The sequence below is a fragment of the Bombina bombina genome, chromosome 3, assembly GCF_027579735.1.
Source record: "Bombina bombina isolate aBomBom1 chromosome 3, aBomBom1.pri, whole genome shotgun sequence".
Classification (NCBI taxonomy): domain Eukaryota; kingdom Metazoa; phylum Chordata; class Amphibia; order Anura; family Bombinatoridae; genus Bombina; species Bombina bombina.
The window spans coordinates 788771559-788784587 of record NC_069501.1 but is presented as its reverse complement, the minus strand read 5'-3'; the positions used below and the strand labels follow the sequence as shown (position 1 = coordinate 788784587).

General features: G+C 40.8%; 1 protein-coding gene across 1 annotated transcript in view; it reads right to left on the bottom strand.

The window, feature by feature from the left end:
- The window catches only part of REV1 (REV1 DNA directed polymerase), a 390819-nt gene that overhangs the window by 66543 nt on the left and 311247 nt on the right, over positions 1 to 13029 (bottom strand). Inside the window, 1 exon segment of the mRNA XM_053707683.1 lies at positions 2999 to 3204. Coding sequence (XP_053563658.1) covers positions 2999 to 3204 — 206 coding nt within the window.

Below are 13029 nucleotides of genomic sequence, written 5' to 3'. Positions count from 1 at the left end.
CTTACTTTGAATCCTATTTCGATACCCTTGAAGACAATGCTCTGAATCCAATGATTTTGGACAGATTTTATCCAAAAATTCCTTGAAAAATCTTAATCTGGCCCCCTACCCAGCTGAGCTGGAATGAGGGCCGCACCTTCATGGCGGACGTGGGGGCAGACTTTGGTTTCCTAAAAAGGGCTTGGATTTATTCCAATTTGAGGAAGGCTTCCAATTGAAGCAAAATCCTTGGGAGGAGATTGAGTTTTTTGTTCCTTATTCTGACGAAAAGGAACGAAAACGGTTAGAAGCCTTAGATTTACCCTTAGTTTTTTTATCCTGAGGCAGAAAAACTCCTTTTCCTCCAGTGATAGTTAAAATAATAGAATCCAACTGAGAACCAAATAAATTATTATCCTTGGAAAGAAAGAGATAGCAATCTACGATTTAGATGTCATATCAGCATTCCAAGATTTAAGCCACAAAGTTCTTCTAGCTAATACAGCTAAAGACATGGATCTAACATCAATTTTGATATCAAAAAATGGCATCACAAATAAAATGATTAGCATGTAGCAGTAAGCGAGTAATGCTAGATAATGTCAGGATCCAATTCTCGTTGCGCTAAATTCTCCAACCAAAAAGTTGAAGCAGCCGCAACATCAGCCAAAGAAATAGCAGGTCTGAGAAGATGACCTGAATATAAATAGGTCTTCCTAGGATAGATTCAAGCTTCCTATCTAAAGGATCCTTAAAGGAAGTACTATCTTCCATAGGAATAGTGGTACGTTTAGCAAGAGTAGAAATAGCCCCATCAACTTTGGGGATTTTTCCCCAAAACTCTATAGATTTTGCTGGTAAAGGATACAATTTTTTAAACATTGAAGAAGGAATACAAGAAGTACCTGGCTTATTCCATCCCTAGAAATCATATCAAAAATGGCCTCAGGAATAGGAAAAACCCCTGGGGGAAACCACATGAGGGTTTAAAAACAGCATTTAAACGTTTATTAGACTCGAACGTCAATAGGACTGGTTACCTCAATATCCAAAGTAATTAACACTTCTTTTAATAAAGAACGCATATACTCTATTTAAATAAATAAGTATATGTGTCAGTGTCAAGTCTGAGGAAGGGATCTTCTGAATCAGATAGATCCTCATCAGAAGATAAATCATTATGTTGCTGGTCATTTGAAATTTCATCAGCTAAATGAGAAGTTTTAAAAAGACCTTTTACGTTTATTAGAAGGTGGAAATGCAGACAAAGCCTTCAGAATAGAATCAGAAACAAATTCTTTAAAGTTTACAGGTATATCATGTACATTAGACGTTGAAGGAACTGCAACTGGCAATGTACTATTACTGATGGAAACACTATCTGCATGTAAAAGTTTTATCATGACAACTAATACAAATTACATTGGGTGGAATAATTTCTACACTTTTACAACAAATGCACTTAGCTTTGGGTAGACCCAATGTCAGGCAGCAATGTTCCAGCAGAAACCTTCTGAGACAGGATTAGATTGGGACATCTTGCTCAATGTAAGAGAAAAAACAACATATATACCAAAATTATCTATTTCCTTATATGACAGTTTCAGGAATGGGGAAAAATGCAAAAGCATAGGCCTCTGATAGAGAAAAAAGCAAGAGGCAAACATCAATGGAGTATTGAAATAATGAAAAAAATCTGGCGCCAAGTATGACGCACAGCGGTAACGTAAACTTTTTTGGCGCCAAAAATAACCGGAAATGACACACTCGCGTCACTTATGATGCCGCCGTGTGAAAGGTCTTGGCGTCACGTATGACACCGTAAATGAAAAAGTTGCCCTCATAAACTTATTTTTTTCGCGCCAAAAATATTTTTGCGCCAAGAATGACACAATAGAAGTTTAGCATTTGACGCACAGCCCGCGGTCCTAATACCCGCAATAGCAAGAAGTAGTCAATTGAAAAAAAGACTAAACCCCAGTAAGAAATAAATTTCTTAAAATGTTTAAATTCCCAAAATATGAAACTGACAGTCTGCTGAAGGAAATACATGAACCTGACTCTGCAAATATAAGAGACAATACATATTTAGAACTTTATATAAATTGCATAAAGTGCCAAACCATAGCTGAGTTGTCTTAAGTAATAAAAAACATACTTACCAAAAGACACCCATCCACATATAGCAGATAGCCAAACCAGTACTAAAACAGTTAATAGTAGAGGTAATGGTAAATTGAGAGTATATCGTCGATCTGAAAAGGGAGGTAGGAGATGAATCTCTATGACCGATAACAGAGAACCTATGAAATAGACCCCCGTTAGGGAAATCATCGTATTCAAATAAGTGATACTTCCCTTCACGTCCCTCTGACATTCGCTGTACTTGAGAGGAATCGGGGCTTCAACAATGCTGAGAATCGCATATCAACGTAGAAATCTTAACACAAACTTACTTCTTCACCACCTCCATAGGAGGCAAAGTTTGTAAAACTGAATTGTTGGTGTGGTGAGGGGTGTATTTATAGGTATTTTGAGGTTTGGGAAACTTTGCCCATCCTGGTAGGATTGTATATCCCATATGTCACTAGCTCATGGACTCTTGCCAATTACATGAAAGAAAATATATATCTGAGAGTAGGAATCTGAAGACGAAACCAGTAATTCTGTCCTACCAGAAGAACTACTATGAAGAAACAAGTTCTCTTGGCCTAGCCAGACACCAAGAGAAATACCATATGAATTTCCTGATATACAGTATATAGACATTTTTTAAGGTACAAAGCAATTGAAAGATAAAACTAATGTTAACCTTAAGGGAGTGGATTATAATTGTGACTAATCAGGACAAGATCCTTGCTTCTGGTGCAATATTTGACAACCTTGCTGATTTGCTCCTGTTGCTAATAGATACATTTCTGGAAATCTCCATTTATAGAATTACCACTCCCTGGGATGATTCTTCTTACATAAATAGACACACTTTAGACATCAGACACCTAAAATAGGTTTAGCTTACCTGTGAAGGAGAGGGACCTCTATGGTAAAATGAAACCCGGAATTTTACACAGATGGGGGAATGCATACCATTCTTCTTATCAGGGAATTCTATTTTGCTAGTACTGCGGGGCACTTGACTGAAAGTGCTATCATTATTATAAGATGGAATAAAGGCACATGTCCCCGATGCAGAAGATATCTCAGTATCCACCATATCAACGAAATCTGTGTTAAAGAAAGGAGAAACACTTTAACTTTTGCAGAATTGTTATGTGTAGTCTATGTAAATCATAGTAATGCAATACTATCCATTGTATGTGTGTTCTACTAAATTGTAATGCATTGTCAATAACTATTGCACTAATATTAAACCATTTGATAAAATATTATTTTGATAAGTAAGAAACAAATAGTAAACCTAAGTAAGCCGAAGAGTCAAACTTGCCCTTTGTTTAAAAATTCATACAACAAAAATATAAGAATGTAAATGGTAACTAAAATATATTGGCTTTCCCAAAGTGGGTTTCTCTACGTCTCTGTACTAATGGAAGCAAAAAAGGAAAAATGTACACAGACTAATGGATTCCAGACAATTGGGGGGAAAAAAACACTAATTTTGCTGTACTCTGTGCATTAAATTTAAAACTTAAAACATGCGGGCCCCTTTAATGAATAAACAAAACAAATACATGCAACACAAAAATGTATCTGATAACTTCATGCATTAAATTTGTTACTGTGAAGGTGGAAATACTTCAAATTGAAGATTTACATTATTCAATAACAACTTAGTAATGTCCTTGTCAGTTGATGTACTCCTGTCATCCAATAAGTTTATAAAAGCTTCACTTTTTATTGTTTTTGTTCTTACAATATTTATCTTGTGCTGCTGCTGTCTTGTAGTAGTAGCACTAGCTACTATTTTAACTTTATTTAAGTTTAAGCTGCTGACAAGCTGCTCCTCTGAAGACATTCTCCAAAAGTCAGCGGAATCAAACATCTCCATAAATTAATATGAAATGACACAGATTAAATGATTCATACAAAAAAAAAAGTTTTTATATTTACCTGATTAAATTAATTTATTTTTCACTATGAGGGAGAACACTAGCCGTCACATGTGGGATTATTTAAAAATCCAATCCTACAGGAGGAGGCAAAACACCCCACATAACAAGCTTTAATCTCTCCCCACTTTCCCATGATTCCTTAAACATACATATGGCCAGGAGAGAAAATAAAGTAGGAAAGGAAAAGCAAGGTAAAAGAAATGCAAACTGGTACTGCCACCGAGCTGTTACAGAAAAACATGGGGCGGGTCTCATGGACTCTTAGCATCATGAAAGAAATTAATTTATTAGGGTAACATCAATTTTGTTTTCTTTCATAAGATAAGTGAGTAGTCTACAGGCCATCACATGTGGGGATCCTATACCCAAGCTGTGAAGTCCACGAGACCACATAAATAGGGTGGGGAAAACAGTTAAGGCAGGTAGAGGTACTAAATGGGCACTATTGCCTGCAGAACTTTCGTAGCAAAAGCAGCCTCAGAAGAAGCAAAAATGTAAAAAAGGGTAGAATTTGGTAAAAGGTATGTAAAGGTGACCAAGTAGCCGCCCTGCAAATCTTTTTAAATGGAAAGTTAATTTCTAAAAGCCCAAGAGGCAGTGACTGCACCTGGTAGAATGAGCAGTAATTCTTTTAGGGGTAGACTTCCCCACTACTAGTTATGCAACACAAATCAAAGCTTTATACCAACCTGCCAAGTGATTGCAGTAGCTTTCTGTCCCTTGCAGAGACCTGATATAATGAAATAACAAGGAAGAGGAATATCTGAATCCTTTAGTGGCTTCAAGATAAAATTTTCAAGGTCCGTAGATCCAACTTATGAAGTAATCTCTCTTTAGTGTTTTTTGGTGCTGTACAGAGCGATAGGACTACAATTTCCTGATTGATGTTTCAGAAGAAACAACCTTAGGAAGGAAGGAGTAGTTTGTTCTTAAAACTGCTATATCCTGATGAAAAAAAAAATCATAAATTATGCTTACCTGATGATGGGAAAGAGTCCACAGCTGCATTTCATTACTTTTGGGAAATAAGAACCTGGCCACCAGGAGAGGCAAAGACAACCCAGCCAAAGGCTTAAATACTCCTCACACTCCCTCATTCTGCTGAGTAACAAGGAACAGTAGAAGAAATATCAGGGTGAAAGGTGCCAAAAGAATAATAATGATGCCCAAAACACATAAAATTAACGGGTGGGGACCTGTGGACTCTTTCCATCAGAAAAAAATGAAATTATCAGTTAAGCATAATTTCATTTTTTTCTGATGGAAAGAGTCCACAGCTGCATTCATTACTTTTGGGAAAAACAATACCCAAGCTATAGAGGGACACAGAATGCCAAGACAGAAGGGTACAATAGGCGGCCCATACAGAAGGCACCAAGCCTAAACCTCTACCCGATAAAAAAAAACCCTGCTTCGTCCGAAGCAGAGAAAATTTTAAGAGGAAAAGCCCAATGACAAAGACTCGCAGTTAGTCCAGAAACCAAACTAGAGACCATTTAACGGATTTGACTGAGCCAACAGTCCTCCAGGAGACACCATTGCCTAACAAACAGTCCTCCACACCGCTCATCTCCACAAATGAAGGAGACACAGCCGAAACCCCTCAAGGTAAAAAGGCAAAGGAGAACCAAGGAAACCGAAAGGGTTTCCTATACAAAAAGAGAACACCTCCCACAAGTGAGTCCAGCTCACAGAGACCCAAAGGGCCCAACAAGGGAAGGAAGCCACGCCTATACCAAGCGAAACAAACAGAACAGACGTCTCCTCCAGCATCCTGCAAGCACGGATTGCAACTGAAGAGGCAAAGTCCTCCCAGTGTCAAGAATACCAAGGCAATCGACCATGAAAAAGTGTGTAATACACCCAGGTGAGAAACCCCAAGTTTGAGAACACAGAGTCTATAACAGGACGACACAGAGGATACTTGCGAGGAAGAAGAAGCAGTCAAGTAAGAAACAGACTGCAAAAGCAACCCCCAGACAGAGGGCATGCTCCAGGCAACCTAAGTCGCCGGACCTACACACAGGTCCCTAAAAAGGGGAACACAAAACCTCAATCGAGGCCCACCGAGAAGGAGAGTTTACCCTCAGAACCCGAAGGAAGAGTAAACTCTCTTCTGAAATCAATGGAGCCAGTTGAAAGGAAAATCTATACCCTAGAAGACTAAGCCAACAGGATAGACTCAAAGCAGCTCACACATCCAGAGGAGACCCGCTCGGCCATCCTGACCTGCAGACCCACAGCCAGCTGGACCAACCCAGCCTCAGGGATCCAAAACAGGGGAACAAAAGAATCCCGAAACAGGTACAGGAACGAGCATAAGGATAGCACAGCCATCCCCACAGAGTACAAGTACAACCGACTCTGAAAACAGACAACAAGGCCATAGACCTAAGGATCTATAAAAATAAAAGCCTGACCAAGTCTGCATGGAGCCAGCAAGACCCCAGGGGGGAACCAATCCCACCTTTCCACCTCCCATCCAGGAGAAGCCCCAAGCAAGGACTCCATCTCCATAGGGAGGAGAATATCTCCTAACGGATGATGTCGGAAGGGACACAACTGCCCTCAAGGCCCAAAGCCACCAGCTAATGGGAAGAGAAATTCCCAACACAGAAGTCCTAGAAGGACCCCCCCCCCTACAAGTAGCTTGCCAAGCAGAGGCACAGCCAACCCATTCGCCTGCCGAGCAGGGACTCCATGGGAATACTGGCAAGCTGACCAGGGGAATGCAACCCTAAGGCGCACCAGAATTTGGACATCCAGCGCCAACAGCTGGGTATTAACCAACCACCCTTGAAGCTCAAACCCCACGGCTAACCACCAGAGGACATGGGGCCACTCTGTGGCAAAGAATAAAAAAGATGACCAGGTTAAGTAGATGGAGCAAAGACATAGCCCAAGTTCCCACTACCGTGGAACATCCCGACCAGCCCTGAGATCCAAGACTCCAAAACCACCTAAGACTGGGTCAGGAAAAAGGCCAAGTGAAGCTTCAGCAACCGGAAGTCTCAGGGAGAAAAACAGGTCCAGACACCTAATAGTTCAGGCAAACCTTACCCTAGAGCTAAACACCCCAACCAGCCAAAAAGGCCAGACACAAGGGCATGTAAGCATATCCAGAGAATCCGGATAGTGAGAAGAACTCGAAAGCTCAGACCAAAGGAAGGAACCACCCCTAGCTAAAGTCCAATGCTCCAAGGAGCAAGGCTAGAAGTCGTATGAAGATTTTTCTCAGAGCCTCAGGACAACCAATGGATACCTTGAGGTAAAAAACTCCCACTAGCAGGACTAGTCTCCCTAACACCTCTGCACAAGCAGAGGACACAAGGAAGAGAAGGCACTAAGCCTACCCAGCTCCGGAAAACCCAGAGCTAAAACAAAAGTCCCTGCAGGGAACAACCATCACCCAGAAACACAGATCCCTAAAAGGAGATCCACTCACCCATACTAGAAAACACCTTACGCGGACACCTGCAAGGTGTCAAGAGCTGCAACAGGTTTTCAAACTGCAAACCTTCCGCATGCTAGACAGCTATCCTGTACAAGCTGTTGGATCAAGCCCAAAAGGGCAATCCAGAGGCCTAAAAAATGAAGGCCAAACCGCTCCATAGCAGCAAGGGGCATTAAGCCCTCCCACCCTCCACATGGGGGAGGAAACTCTAAGTTCTGATGAAATCAGATGTCAGATAGAGTGATGCAGCGGAAAAACTCCCCTGCCAGGTCATCTATGACTGAAAGCTATAAGGACTAAAACACTCCTTCCCACCTCACGGACCCATAGGTCCCATCGAATGCTTAGTTGAACATGAAAAAACATTGATAACCTGAGTACTCAGCGCTTCTACCGAACCAGACAGGACCAGCCTGCACCTAGGGTCCCAACCGGCCAGCTGCGTAAAATCTCCCTCGTAGGGAAAAAACAGAAAACAGACATTTTTAACAGAGGACTAACATGTCCAACCAACTTCCGAAGAAGTAATAAAGAGTATCAATCCCAGAAGGTTACAGAAGGAAACAAAAACAAATAAAAGACATCCTATCAGATATAAATAAAATATAAGGCAAACCCGGAGGTTAACGCCCAAAAAGACCTACCCGTGGGACCAGCCAAATGGAGCCCTATCACACAAACTGGGAAAGATCTCAAACAAATGACAATCAGGAGATTACTTCATCCCCACATGTCTAATGAGGTGCACAATTCGAATTATCAGACTGAAATTCCCCGTAGCTGGTAATGATAGGGTCATTCAATAACTGAAAAACATGTCTAAGCAACACGCGAAGGCACGCAATCCTGTAACGGAAGGCACAACACTCAGAGACAGATACCTCTGTGGGGAACTGTAGAGGCCCTCCCCAAGGCGGAAGGCCCAGGACAATAGGGCACAAGCACATTCTCAAAGAAATGTCTGGACTCTGCAGACGAACAATTGCCAACAGTATGTGGAAGCGAAAACGTGCTGTAACCTCTGGGGGAAACACGCCACCCCGCATGGAGGAATCATAAACTGGGTTCCTCCGTAGGGAACTCGCCTCTCGGAGGACAGTACCCCCAGAGGCGGATGGCTAAGCAGTCCCCTGATTCCCCGAGCCCAAGGAACCAGGCGCTCTGAAAAGGCATACGGAACAAAACTGGATGATAGGCGCTAAAGAGGCCCCTCCGGATTCATCACCGGACACAGAATCTGAAATCAAAATAGCCTCAGTATCAGAATCCTCTGTAACTGAATCTGAAATTAACACAGTCTCAGCATCAGAATCCTCCATAACTGGATAGAGAATACTTAAATATGGGCTTGATACCCCCAATGGCTGGGGCACTCACCACCTCCTAAGACCAGACCACATCCGAACACAAGGTAAACCATACAGTCCAAACAAGTGCGGCCCAACCAAAAGGCTGTGTCACTTCCAAAGGCCTCAATGTTCCAACCAAGAGCCCAGTAAACATTGCACATAAGCAGGTTGAATAACATAAACATGATTATAAAAAAACCCTGTTCAATAACCCCCATCAGGATATTAACCCTCGATTCCAAGATACGAAAAGAGACTCACTGAGACCCTTATGTATAGTTAGACCCGCAAGATGGTAGCCTCTCTGGAAACATTCACATTACAATACCTTGCAAATAAAGTAAAATGAAACGATCTTACCAGAATCTACGCCATATAACAGGAACACGGCCCTTCAAGTGTGATGGATAGTAGCATCGCCTCCGCCATGAACTTGATAGAAGAAAGCAGGCAGCAAAGCGAAGTTCAACAACGACGATTGCTTGAGGAGCTGTTAATATGAGTCGTTATGGTTTCGCAGAAAGAAACTCCCTGCATCTCCGGACTCTAACTTTCATCAAAGCCCTCACTGAGAGACTGACAGGACTACTTAAAACTCCTGTCCCATGCCGAAGAGTACTACCCTCAATAAGAGACAAAAACAAAAATTAAAAATTCTGACACTTCTCTGCCATCCTCCTGGGACGAAAGGCAAAGAATGACTGGGGGAGTGGGAGGAGTATTTAAGCCTTTGGCTGGGTTGTCTTTGCCTCCTCCTGGTGGCCAGGTTCTTATTTCCCAAAAGTAATGAATGCAGCTGTGGACTCTTTCCATTTAAGAAGAAAATAAAATATCAGGAAAGTAGAATCACAAGATAGAGCAGAAAGCTTAAATACTCTTCTGGCTTAGGAAATAGTCAAGAGAAAGAAAACCTTTCAAGACAACATTTAAATATCCAGAACATGCATAGGTTCAAACGGCTGAGGCCTGAAGAACCCTCAAAACCAAGTTAAAGTTCCACAAAGTCCTGATAACCGGTCTTTTCCTGACCAAAGCTTGAACAAAGGCTTGAATGTCAGGAAGTCTTGAGGTCTTCTTGTGATACAAGACTAAAAGAGCAGCAATTTGGCCTTTAAAGGGATAAGAAAGTCAGAATAAAACTTGCACGATTGAGATAGAGCATGTCATTTTAAGACACTTTTAAATTCACTTCTATTTTCACTTAGTATCCCCTTGATGAAAAAGAATATGCACATATCCTACACCACTGGTTTTCAAACCTGTCCTCAGGCCTTCCTAACAGGCCACATTTTGAGGATATCTGTACTGGAGCACAGGTGAAATAATCAGCTGATTAGTAAACATGGTTATTTTACCTGCTCTCATCCAATGTAATACTGAAAACCTGGCCTGTTAAGAAGGCCTGAGGACAGGCTTGAAAAACAGTGTCCTACACTAAAGGGAGCTAGTTGTTGATTGGTACCTGAACACATTTGTCTGTTGTGATTGGATAACTGTGTTCAGCTAGCTGCTAGTAGTGCAATGCTGTTCCTTCAGAAAAGGATAACAAGATAATAAAGCAAATGTGATAATAGAAGTAAATTGGATAGTTGTTTAAAATTGTATGTTCTATACAAATCATGAAAGAAAAGTTTGCGGTTTCCTGTCCCTTTAAGAGAACTAGCAGATAAACCCTTATCCATACCATCCTGCAAAAATTGTAGAATTTGAGGAATTCTAAAAAAAAAGTTCAAATGGAAATTCTTAGACACAAATCAGGAAACAAAAACTTTCAAGATTTTGTGATAGACACATCTTGTAACAGGCATTCTGGCTTGAATCAAAATTTCTTACACTTGATCTGAAAAATCTGAGTCAAAATCAGGCGTTCAATTGCCATGCCATCAAATCAGATTGAATGATCAGGGAACCTCAAGTAATTTGTGCATCTCAAGATCTTGCACAATACTGGGGTAGCTTGTAATTAAAGTGAGAGGCCATGAGGTCTATGTCTGGCCTTCCACAATGATTCACAAACTGTTATCAAGTCTACTTTCCAATTCTCATACAATTGACCTCAGAAAAGACTCTGGTCTCAAAAGGGGTCAACTCTGGAAAGCCTTAAAGGATTACAAACCTTTTTTTTGTATATAAACGGACTACAAATATATTACAATAAATATTATATAATAATTTGCCTACTTTTACTCTTATTTTTTATTTCCCATGATTACTTCACTCAAGCCAACCCTTCAATATGGGCCGTACAAGATTAAAAATGATCTCCAATCTGATGCCGTTTTTTAGCATATACTTATGTGACAATTTTGTCACTCTGCGCATGCTTAACACAACCGTGAAATTCACGCATGCGCATATCCCATCCCTGATACCGATATTTACATCTTATTTCTCAACAATTTAAAGAATAAGGATAAAATGCTTGTTATTACTAGGGAGATTCTCCCAGCTCACCGCTCTTCCCTGCTCAGCGCAGCTCTGCTATTGGTTTGCATTGACAGACACTGTGAGTGATGTAAACAATGACGCTTCTGAAGCTCGTGCATGCGCATCACGGCAATGCTCCGCCATTCTCCAACCTTGGTTGTCCGCCAGGATTGGTCTATGGAAATGCATACCCGGCGGTGGGTTTGGAAATCATTCAATTTTTATAAGAAGATTGCTAATAAATGGTAAAAATGTGAAACAGAGAGTATATTACAAAAAGGTATAATAATATTTATTTATTTTGCGATTAATGGTAACTTTTATTTTGGTTACAGTGTCCCTTTAAAGATTGCACACAGTTCCAAGTTGATCGATAATCTCTCCTCCCAAGGAGACCAAACGCCCTGTGCTTTCCGGGAACTCCAGACAGGTGGGCATCCATGGTAATAACTATCTAATTCAGACAGAGAAAAGAAGCTCCCTGAATCAATGATTGGCGAGTTTGCCACCAAGTTAGAGAATGTATTGTTCAGAAGTCTAAAGAGATCTTCTGAGACAGATTATTGTTATTTCCATTCTATTGTTGCAAAAAGGCATGCAAATAGGAATTTTTCAAGTCTATGGGAGACATAAATTGACCCCCCTGCATTCAAGTCTACAAGTCCCATCTTTCTTCGGAACAATTAAATAGTTTGAATAGAACCCGAAACTGTTCCACCAAGGGGACCCGTTATCTCTCCCATGGCTTCTAGGTTTGTTACACATGCCAAAAAAGCTCTGGCCCTAAAGGATCTTTTTTTTTTTTAAACAGGAGGAATCTTCCTCGAGGAGGGTCAGACTGAAAGTGATACCCCTGAGAAATAATGTTTTGCATTCAGGTAACTTGAATGAATTTTTTCCAAGCCTCCTGAAAAGGCTCAGTCTGCAGAACTGTGTCTGGGTAGCGGGCCACACTATCATGCTGATTTGGAGGAAGGTACAGTTTTTTTTTTGTCTGTTTGGACTAAGACCAAGAGTAACCAGGCTTCCACGTGTACTTGGAGATGTCTGACTTCTGAGACACTGAAGAGGAGGATTTTTGCATCTTGTAATAATGAAAAGAGTTAACATTGTCTAGTGAACTTAACTCTGCCCTTAGTTTTTTTTGTCTTGCGGCAGAAAAGCTCCTTTACTTCCAGTGACTGTAGTAATGATATCATCCTGTCTAAACAAAATCTTTCCCTGAAATGGGATGAAAAGAAGTCTGGTTTTATATACTCTAGCCAGAAAATTAATAGCAGCACCCTTTGCATTATTGCAAGTTATTTCATCAGCTGCATCACAAATGAAACGGCTCGCAGTCTTAACCAACCTCATGCAATCCTGAATTTCATCAAAGGAAACTTTTTGGGAAGTAAGTTTAGAGATGATGTTACACCATACTGCAGGATACACTAGCAGCTAGACGAAATATATAGCCTGCCAGCTGAAAGCATCTCCTGAGGAAACCTAAAAGTTTTCTTTCCATCAAATACTTAAGTGTTACTGTCCTCCAAAGGAATGGTAGTCCACCTAGCCAAAGTGGGAATAGCCCCATCCATCTTTGTAGTAGTCTTCCATACCTCCAATTTCTTAGAGGGTAAAGGGAGCATGTTTTTAAATTTGTTAAACGGGAATGTCTGGTTTGTTCCATTCCTTGCTAATTAGCTCAGAACCCGCATCAGGAACCATGAAGGTAGATAACTTTTATGGGACTGACTTAAAGAACTTA